At 37.1% G+C, this 10,510-nt stretch overlaps 1 protein-coding gene across 7 annotated transcripts; it reads right to left on the reverse strand.

Moving 5' to 3' along the window:
• Positions 1-828: 828 nt before the first annotated feature.
• XB5920187.S (oocyte-specific histone RNA stem-loop-binding protein 2-like S homeolog) lies at positions 829-10,506 on the reverse strand. Of its 7 annotated transcripts, none has more exons than XM_018254141.2 (9): positions 10,388-10,505; positions 5,629-5,763; positions 4,837-4,869; positions 4,667-4,753; positions 4,404-4,517; positions 3,452-3,577; positions 2,006-2,143; positions 1,603-1,702; positions 829-1,200 (listed from the first exon to the last, which is right to left on the reverse strand). In XM_018254141.2, the coding sequence occupies exons 1-9, from the start codon at positions 10,393-10,395 to the stop codon at positions 1,084-1,086; spliced, it is 858 nt and encodes a 285-aa protein (XP_018109630.1). In that variant the 5' UTR covers positions 10,396-10,505; the 3' UTR covers positions 829-1,083.
• Positions 10,507-10,510: the final 4 nt, after the last annotated feature.

Below are 10,510 nucleotides of genomic sequence, written 5' to 3' on the forward strand. Positions count from 1 at the left end.
TCACTCTCTACATCGTACTAAAAGTTAATTTAAAGGTGAACAACCCCTTTAAGCCACCATCAGCCTTGCAGCAACTGAGAGTTTTCATTCATACCATCATTATAAAGTATTTAGTTTAGTGTACATCAAAAGTTTGCAGAGTACTATTGGTAAACACTTGTTTAGAATTTTAACCTGTTCTGACAGCACTAGTTAACATTTTGCAGCTAAAGCATTGTTTGCTCCTGCCCCACTACTGCTACTTAGGGTTGCCATCTGGCCGGTAAAAATTATGGTTGATACCAATGTTATTAATAGGGGAAAAAAATAGAAATATAGTAAGGCTGGTTTTTTTCCCCCCCCAAAAAAGATTAAAAAAAAAGCAGCCTACTTTTACTGGACTACACCCCCCCCAAATGTTTTCTAGTAGCACCCAGTATAACCAGATGTAGATTTTTATAAATGTTACACTAGTTATATTGTGCAGCAGCTTCCAGCCCTATTGAATGTAGAGATTGATAAAGAGTACATTACTGTATTTAAAAAATGTATAGACAAATTAAATTGCCAACACCTTATACATTAAAAATTTGATTGTGGGAAGTTCTCACTCAACACAATAGTGATGGTGTATCTCTATTTACCAAATACAAAGATAAATGTAATAAGCAAAAGACAGGAACACCAAACACCTGCTCACTGCTGGACAGCAATCCTCAAGCCATTTGTTGTCGTGCATCTAGTGCAAGTTAAGCACATCATAGTGCTAAGTTAGTCAGTTATTAAAATGATAGCACTTCTATTGCCTAGGTAATAGTTTAACCCCAAATGAGAATACTGACACAACACTTTGAGTTCAGTCATTTATAGACATTTATAATACCAGTTAAGAATAATGCACCAAGCCATTTATTTGTTGGAAGGAGACAAACTTCAGCGGAAAAGGTTTGCAGACAAACTAGAAAGACCCTGTCTTCCAGGATGCTCTTTTAGAGCATGTGGCTTTTAACGTGTTCAAAAATTAAGTGTCGCAATTAAAGTACTGAGCACAGAAATAGTTGATATTCAGAAAAGAGGAGTCATCTCAATGTATCGTGGTCTTGTCTATAAACCTATCCAGTGTGGGTAGGTGTAGTCATTTGTGTGACCACGAAACTGCAGCCAATCAAAAGAATTTTGAATCTGATCTTCACTGTACCCCAAGTTCTGTAGAGAAGAGAGCTGTGGGAGAGAAGACATAAAAAAGTAACCCATGTCACAGTATTCAGATACATTTGTCTGTAAGAAGAAGTTGGACATACCTGCTAAATGTCCTACCAAGGAGGTAGGACTTTGAGATTTTGGGGTAGACTAAGCATGATTTAAATCACTTGCAGCTATTGGCTGCAAATGCTGGCACACAAGTAAGCAAGGACTGCCAGGGATAATCAGTGCTGTTTAAAGGTGTACAACCCCCCCAAAAAAATAAAAATAAAAACCCTTTACAGAAACACAATGGTCCAGTCCTTAATACAGTCTACTACTTGAAACAGAGGGAAAGATATAGAATGCAAGCTCAGTTAATACTTATCACATGCAGAGGAATGGCTATAGCCAATAGTACTCATGTGTGTTTTAAAATACCTGTAAACCAAGCCAGTCCATGTCTGGGTTTTGCAAAGAATTGCTTTCCTGTAGCCAAGATTCCAGTAGTCTCTGCGTTTGCTTAAAGGAATGATCCTCCCTGTATGGTAAATGGTCATAAAGATAAGTCTGTAAATACTACATAATTTCAAATAAAATGCTGCACAGACTGCAGACCTACCCATCAATATTCCCTAAAAGCATTGGATGGGGGGGGGGGGTTGGGCTCTTAAAATTAACTGCATGGAGCAAAACATAAGCCCATATTTGCAGGTACCATATGCCATTTTAAAAAGTTCAGTAGTATAAAAAGATTTTACTTACTAGTCACTATGCAAAAGGAAATTTTGAATTAAAAAAAAAAAAAAAAGTTTCATAAAATTGGAAGACACAAGATACTTACTGAAACGAGTTTTGTGAAGGGGGATCCCAAGCATGTAAATCACGTCTCCAAAGTTTTATCTGCATGTCCCAGGAGCGGCGGCTGTATTTCTTAGATTTGTTGGGGGTGCGGGGGTGAACCCCTGACTTCCTTTCAGTCCTATTTATGAACACAAAAGATAAAAAAAAAAAAAGTAACTACAAAAGCACAAAATCAGTTGCAAACCCCATTTTTTGCCCGCTGTGTCCCCCCCCCCCAAAAAAAAAATCTGCATCAATTGCTGCCATCTGCCAAGTAGCACCTACTACAAATTGGTGTAAACATTGGTAAACTGCATTCAAGTTGCATTTGATAGCATCAATATGGGTGTGAATCGTGTGGATGCTTTAAGCATAAACCTGCATTAGCATAAAATTAGTTTGAACCAAGTTAGCTGCACGTGTAGCCTAACAAGTGTTAAATCTTAGAGCTGCTAGCATTCTATAAAAGGAAAAAGGTAAGCATAAAACAGTTTATTTTTAAAGGGGCACATTTATCAAGGGTCAAATAGGAAATTCAAATTTGATTGGTCAAAACGTACCAATTCGAATTGGGTATAATTGAAGCTATTTTGAATTTCGAGATTTCTCAAACCTTTTCCCTGGGAATAATTTGAATTCAGCTATTCACCACCTTTAACCTGCAGAGTTTATGTATTATGTCAATGGGAGAGGTCCAGTGACCCATTTGAATAAGTTATTAGCCTTTACGGACAATTTTTCCCCCAGAGGTAAAAAAACCCAAAAATTTTGACTCAAGTTTTCTGGTCTTTAATATTAGTTCGAGTTTGATTTTTTTTTAGTAAATAACCTTCCAATCGAATTTAGAGTATATTCAAATTGGAGTTAAAAAAAATTCAGACAAATTCGCCCTTTGATACATGGGTCTCCCAAGTGCTTTATATGCATCTGTGGAATGTTGCATCAGATACTGTATCAAGTATAACAGCTGCCTTAAATCTCAGTGATAATGCTCAGCAGTGCCAAAGGTGTCAACTATTGTATTAAGTTTAAAGTCAGCAACCCCCTTCCTAAGAAGAGGTTTAAAAGGTCTTCAATATTCGACAAGAATAAGATAAGACTTATTTAAAAAAAAAAAAAAAAAAATCCTTATTTCTGGTATACCATCTGAAGAAAAAAAAAAAAACAAACTTTTCCTGCCACCAGCATAGGTCTAGAGCTATTCTTTCACCTCAAACAAGATCTATAGCCATAGGAGTATTACATAAGCACTGAAAATATTATAGTGTATAGCAAAGTTGGCTGCACTTCTTTAAGGAACCTGGGTGGGTTATCAGTGTGAGATAATCAATATTGTATAATTTAGTTATAGTTCCATTACCCACTAATCTGCCATTTGTATGGTTTTGAACTTAAAGCAGGCAAAATAATTCTATTCACACAGCACACACATATATAAAATGCTCACTTGGGCACCTGTTGAAGGTAGCACTGATAACCAACTGTATTCTTCCCATAGTCTATTTGTTTCTGCCGTCTGTGCAGAGTGGCTTCATCTGTCTCATATCCGACAGCATCAGGAGATGTAGCCATTCTAGAGAAGATGGGAAAAAAACAAAAAACAAAACCACCACAACAATGGGGGGGGGGGGGGAATGTTAGAATCCAGAACAAGTAATTGTTTTGCAGAGCTCTTTTCCTAAACCAGTGAATACATTTCAAAATTCTCAGCATTACCAGTAATGTGTGTGAATAGTATAAATGACTGCACAATGCTAATCAATATACCACCGCATTTGTACTCACAAGTTAGGAAAGTTAATTTTACAACATTTTCAACACTGATCATGGGAGAGCAGATATTCTTTATACATTTCTAGTAGGGGGTACATTATGCATATAATCTACATTGTGGCGGGGGTCAAGAGTCAAAATTCTGGTCGCCAATTTGGGCGCGACGGCGTCAAATTCAAAGGCCTGGGGCCTGTTATAAATGGCGCGTTCTGACATCAGAACGAGGCATTTATACACATACAATTTACAGTCTGCTCCCATAGGGAAATGAACAGACTGTAGAATATATATCTACAGGTACTCCTATAATTCTTTTAAGACTAACTTCAGTTCCCTGACAAAGAAAATTCAAGTGACAGGAAAAATTAAGCGCTGCACGTGTTCTCACCAGTGATTTACATTGCCAACGTGAAAGCACTTAGCGGGAAAACTATATAACTAGTCCTATAATGACAGGCCTGTTTAGGGACATTAGGAATTTATTCCCAAGACCACTGCACCCAATCAAGTAACAGAACGACAAATTACATTTCCTTGATTCCTCAAAGTGCCACAGATTACTTATAGCTTCCTACAGAAGCTTGACATGTTTGCTTAATAAAAAAAAAATTTAAATAAATAAAAACCTGAAATCTGAGCGGCCAAATTCCAGAAGGTCAAGTTCTGTATCAACACCAACACTGACTGTATTTGCACCATACGTTTGCTCAGTGCAGGAGATAGATTCAGCAAACTCAGACCTGCAAAAGAATTTAAATGTCTCACCAAAATGAATGATATACTGCAAGTTTGATGACCCTAAGTGCAAACACTAAAGTTTAGCACAACACGCCAGGGCGACTAGCATACGTCATTCTAACAAGTCTTCTGCATACTGTATGTAATGTACCTCAATTCATTCCCAGATAAGTTCAGAGGGCACTCTTCCTTTGACAATAACCCAGGAGCACTAAGAAAACGGGATCTGGAAGGAACACTAGTAAAAGACGTAAAGTTTATATATCATTTACACATTATATACAGTATTTCTAACATAATAGTGAAGTGAGAAATATATACCTGTTGAAGTTAAAAAAATCAGAAGTGCTGGCTCTGGAGGTGAATCAAAGCAAAGTACAAAGCAATCAGTAATGAAATTCTACCACCAAAGGATATGATTACTTTTATAATAAAGTTTTTGTTAAATAGTGACCTTTTCTAAGCAGCAAGTGCAGTGTTGCAATTAAACCCAACCCACCAGTGCAAATATATAGTAGTGCAGACCTGGGGATTGAATGTCATTATGACTGGTCCTAGATCCTCACTGGGCCCCCTTCCATTGTTGTGTGGTCTGTTAGCCCTACTGTATCAAGGGTTAATTGAAATCCTTCGACTTCGAATATCGAAGTTGCAGGATTTACCGCAATTTTTCTTCGACTAAAAAATACTTAGAAAGCCTATGGGGACCTTCCCCATAGTCTAACATTGACTTTGGTAGGTTTTAGTTGGCGAACTATGGGGGGGGTCGAATTTTTTTTTTTTTTTTTTAAAGAGACAGTACTTCGACTATCGAATGGTCGAATAGTCAAAGGAGCCCATTCGATGGTTGAAGTAGCCAAAAAAAATTCGAAATGCGAAGATTTTTTTCCTCTATTCCTTCACTTGAGCCAAGTAAATGGGCCCCTTTATATTTAATCTTTAATAGATCAAGGGAGAGCATGATGCAAATGTATAAAAATAAAAAGACAAATAATATTTCCATTATAATCGAAGAACTGCAGTTTAGTGGGTTGCATATATCTTGGACATTGTCTTCATGTAGACAAAAGTTACATATGGCAAGTAGCCAAATAACACCACCAGTTTAATTACCCAAATAAATCTTCCATGGCAGTATTGCCATTTATCAGCATCCAGGGTTCTGGGAGCAGAGTCTGTGGCATGCCATAGAGGGACTCTTGGGAATGGCTCACAGGAGGCACACATACTTCCAGTTGGGGCACAAGCCTACAAAGAAAAATAAGTGGTATTTAGTAATAGGACGCCTCAGATATAGGGCAAACAAGTTAAAAAGTTTACACCAAGTTAAAGCGATCCCATTTCTGAAAACCAGTAATCCAGAAATCTGCAAATAACAGGAAGAACGTTTCGTCAGAATCAACTTTACACAAATAATTATGTCCTATTTTCCTGTGACAAGACAGTACCTTGTAGTTGATGGTAACGAAGCTGCATGAATACATATTGGCGGCAAACAATTCTATTGGGTTTATTTAAAGAGATTGCTTAACTTTAAATTAAGTATGATGTAGAGCAGGGGTCCCCAACCTTTTTTCACCCATGAGCCTCATTTAATTATAAATTCAAATATCATTTAAATTCAATTATCGGAGAGCAACAAATGAATGGAAAAAAAGTTGCTGGGGGTTCCAACTAGGATTGTGATTGAGAATTGGAAGCTCCTATGTGGACTGGCAGCCTATGGCTCAGTTTGGCAGTACACCTATTTACTATGCAACCAAAGCTTGTTGACAAGCCACTGATTCAAAATAGATAGGCACAGCATTGGTAGGTTGAAGTGCATCAACTTCTCTCTGCTAAAACTCAGACAAAGTGAAAGCAGTGGAGTGTGTCATTAGCTTTTTTCTTGCAAATGACACTTTACTACTATGGCCAGTGGTGTCACATCCCCACAGGTTATGACAACTTGCCATACTTTAATTGCCAACTCTATGAAGTGATTATATGATACATATATGCTCAGATGAGCATATTTGTACCACCGATATCTCAGTTTGTCAATTTGACATGTTGGAAAACGTCCTCTGCCAACAGTTCTGGTCACTCAAGCAATTGGCCAAAAAACAGAATGGGGTATTACTATATATGGCCATATGCACTGTATCCATCCAGCAAGCTCAGTCGAATACTATACAGTGTTGACCAGAAGTCACATTTCCAGTCCCTACATCACTACCTGGTAGTCAATAAGGTCAGTGCTACAGTGCAAGTGGATGATTGCGGTCTGTGCATGTGCCCTACCGCATAGCAGTGTTGAAGCTCTTAAAGGAAAACTATAACCCCTCAAACAACGTAGGTCTCTAAAAATATATTGTATAAAACAGCACCTATGTAAACAAGCCATTTTAATATTTTTTTTAGTAGTATGTGCCATTGGGTAATCAAATAGAAAACTGCCTATATATATATATATATATATATATATATATATATATATATATATATATATATATATATATATATATATATATATATATATATATATATATATATATATATATATATATATATATATATATATTAAGAACAGCCCCCTGGGATCCTAGGATTCACAAACATACCAAAACAAACTATACATGTTAGGTCACATGACCTAACAGACAGAGTTTTGTCTTTTGCTTAAACACTTCTTCCTGTTACAGTTATAGTAATTTCTGGTCAGGTGATGGGGGCTCATGGCAAGATGTAAAGGGGATTTTTTATATATATTCCAGTTTGACAAGATTCTTTAGTACGCTTTGATAAACCCTCTAGTTTTCATTTTGGGGGTATAGTTTTCCTTTAACCTCCACAGAAATTAACAGTTTGCACAAAAATAGGTCTTTAAATTTTTTTTTTTTAACCGATAAAGGGCATCGGTTGACCAGCTTCTGTTTGTTGGCTCCTTTTGACCCTCTAACACTTTCAATTTTAGAAAATTTGTTGTTATCTCAAAGTTTGATTTAAAAAAAAAAAAAAAAAAAGGCTACAAAAGAAAGCTATAACAATGGTGCCTGGACTCACTACTGGCAGTATGAGGATCACATTCATAAGTTATAAATGTGCAAGTCATTCTACCTGTGCATATATGATTGATTTTTGGGGCTGGGGGGGAGGAAGAATTAATTTTTAGGTTGGGTGGGGGGGGGGGGAAGGAAAATTTGCACAATGTATGTATAACATACCTTAAAGGAATTGTTCAGTGTAAAAATAAAAACTGAGTAAATAGATACGCTGTGCAAATAAAAAATGTTTCTAATATAGTTAGCCAAAAATGTAATGTATAAAGGCTGGAGTGATTTGATGTATGACATGTCAGTCAGAACACTACTTCCTGCTTTTCAGCTCTCTTGGTTTACTCTTGGTGCTGACTAGCTCAGAGTTAGAGAGCTGAAAAGCAGGAAGTAGTGTTCTGGCTATTATGTTACACATCCAGTCACTCCAGTCTTTATACATTACATTTTTGGCTAACTATATTAGAAACATTTTTTTATTTTGCAAAGCCTATTTACACAGTTTTTATTTTCACGCTGAACTATTCCTTTTAATACTTCCTATGCTGTCCTGCAATCTCAAAATTAAGTGGGTTGTTCACCTTTGAGAGTTCATTTTTAGTATGACGTAGAAAGCGATAGTCAAACAAAAATTTTTTTTTTTTTTAAGTTATTTAGCGGCTCTCTGGTTTTGCAATTTCAATTTGTTGCTAGGGTCCAAGTTGTCTTAGCAACCATGCATGGATATTAAGACACTGGAATATGAATGGGAAGTAAATTTGTAGATTTACAGAGCATTTGAAGAGCAGTTGAAAAGTTGCCTATAAGCCATTCTATAACAAAACAAAAAAGTTAACTTAAAATAATTGTCATGATTTCCATTTCTAAATCACACACTTGATATTGGGGTTTATTCTTACTAGAGAGCTGTGCTTATATCTACCAGGGTTCGGTGATCCAGTTAGATCCCATTGTTCTGGGCTGATGGGCTACAGGAGGGTGAAATCACTCCAACAGCAGTACATCAGTAAAAAGTGACTGAAGTTTATCAGAGCACAAGACACATGATTGGGCGCACTTGGGAACTGACAATATATCTAGCCCCATGTCAGATTCAAAGTCTTTTGGGAAAAAAAAAAAATGGATATCAGTGCAGAAGTCTACTGGTCTGATGCATGGGGGGGGGGTTTCCCATCACAGTATCCCTTTAAAAGGCAACCCACCCCTTTAAGAACTGTACAGAAGATTGTGGCGGTGGAGAAAGGGTAAAAGCAGCTGCACAAAGGGCTGGAGGCAATTAACTATGCAGGTACTTCACTAATTGGACATTTCGCTTATAGTGTGCATTCTGCCACTTAGCATTTCTACAGTGTTACCAAACAGAGAAATGCCATGGAGAATAGATAAGCCCAGGCAAATTCAGACAGTGAATTTATGATAACATTTTAGAGCAAAGGACCCTTAGCAGCATACACAATCCAGCACTGAAAACCAAGGCCTAAATTAGGCCCTTTGTTGACATGATCCATTTGTTTAGCCAAGGGCTAGACTGAAAGTAACTAAAAGCAGGAGGAATCTCTTACCATTCTGGACTTGTTAAAGGGGTGGTTCACCTTTAAGTTAACTTTTAGTATGTTATAGAATGGTCAATTCTAAGCAACTTTTAAATTGGTTTCCAATATTTGTTATAGTTTGTTTGCTTTTTTTCTTTCGACTAGTTACAGCTTTCAAATGGGGGTCACTGACCACATGCTCTGTAAGACTACACATGTATGGTTATTGCTACTTTTTATTCCTCATCTTGCTATTCAGGCCTCTCCTATTCAAGTCTCTTCTACAAATCAAATCAATGCATGGTTGTCAGGGTCATTTGGACCCTAGCAACCAGATGGAAGAAATTGCAAACTGGAGAACTGCTGAATAAAAACCAATTGCAAATGGTCTCAGAATATCACTCTCTACATCATACTAAAAGTTAAATGAAAGGTGGACAACCCCTTTAAGGTCTCCGCCTTTCACAATGCTGCAAAAAAAATAAATAAAAAAGTCTCAATTTCATACAGTTTTCATAATGTGAAAGTGAATGCATTTGCAGCCATATTAATAAGTGTAAATCTGATAAAATGTTAATTTCATAGACCAAACAGAATTAGGGGGAAAAAAAACTAATCTTAAAGGGGTTGTTCACCTTTAGATTAACTTTTAGTATGAAGTAGAGAGTGATAGTCTGAGACAATTTGCAATTGGTTTTCAATTTTATTACTTGACCTCACTTTTTTATTCAGCAACTCTTCAATTTGCATTTTCAGCTCTGGTTGCTAGGGTGCAAATTCCCCTAGCAACCATGCATGGATCTGAATAAGAGACTGGAATATGAATAGGAGAGGGGCTGATTAGAAAGATGAAGTACCAAGTAGCAATACATTTGTAGCCTTACAGAGCATGTTTTTTTAGAAGGGGGTCAGCGACGCCCATTTGAAAGCTGTAAAGTGTCAGAAAAAAAGGCAACTTATAAAAAAAAAAAAATGAAATCCAATTTAAGAGTTGCTTAGAATTGGCCATTCTAGAACACACTAAAAGTTACCTTCAAACAAAACAATGACCAGCATTTCCACCGTTTAAATATAACATTGTCCAACCTCAAAGCTCAGTATCTCTGATGGCTGCCAGAGTGCCAGCAGCTACCAAAATTAAAAACCCATAGGTCTCTAAACCACCAAGAAAACACAAAGAATTAACAAAACCACTTAATAAACAGTGAAAAGCTACAGAATGGGGGGCGCCAGCAACTCCCAGTTCACATGCCTACTATAAAAAAAAAATACCAACTCCGAATACATTTCATTTCATCCCATTACCGCTGCATGGCTCAGACAACAGCTGATTAAAACCATCACGGCCATTGCTCTTTAAATGCACCGCTAACGCAAAGTGGGCGCGGCCCACACGTATCAAAAGCCCAATTGGAACCCGGAAGAGCG

The sequence above is a fragment of the Xenopus laevis genome, chromosome 3S (genome assembly GCF_017654675.1).
Source record: "Xenopus laevis strain J_2021 chromosome 3S, Xenopus_laevis_v10.1, whole genome shotgun sequence".
Classification (NCBI taxonomy): domain Eukaryota; kingdom Metazoa; phylum Chordata; class Amphibia; order Anura; family Pipidae; genus Xenopus; species Xenopus laevis.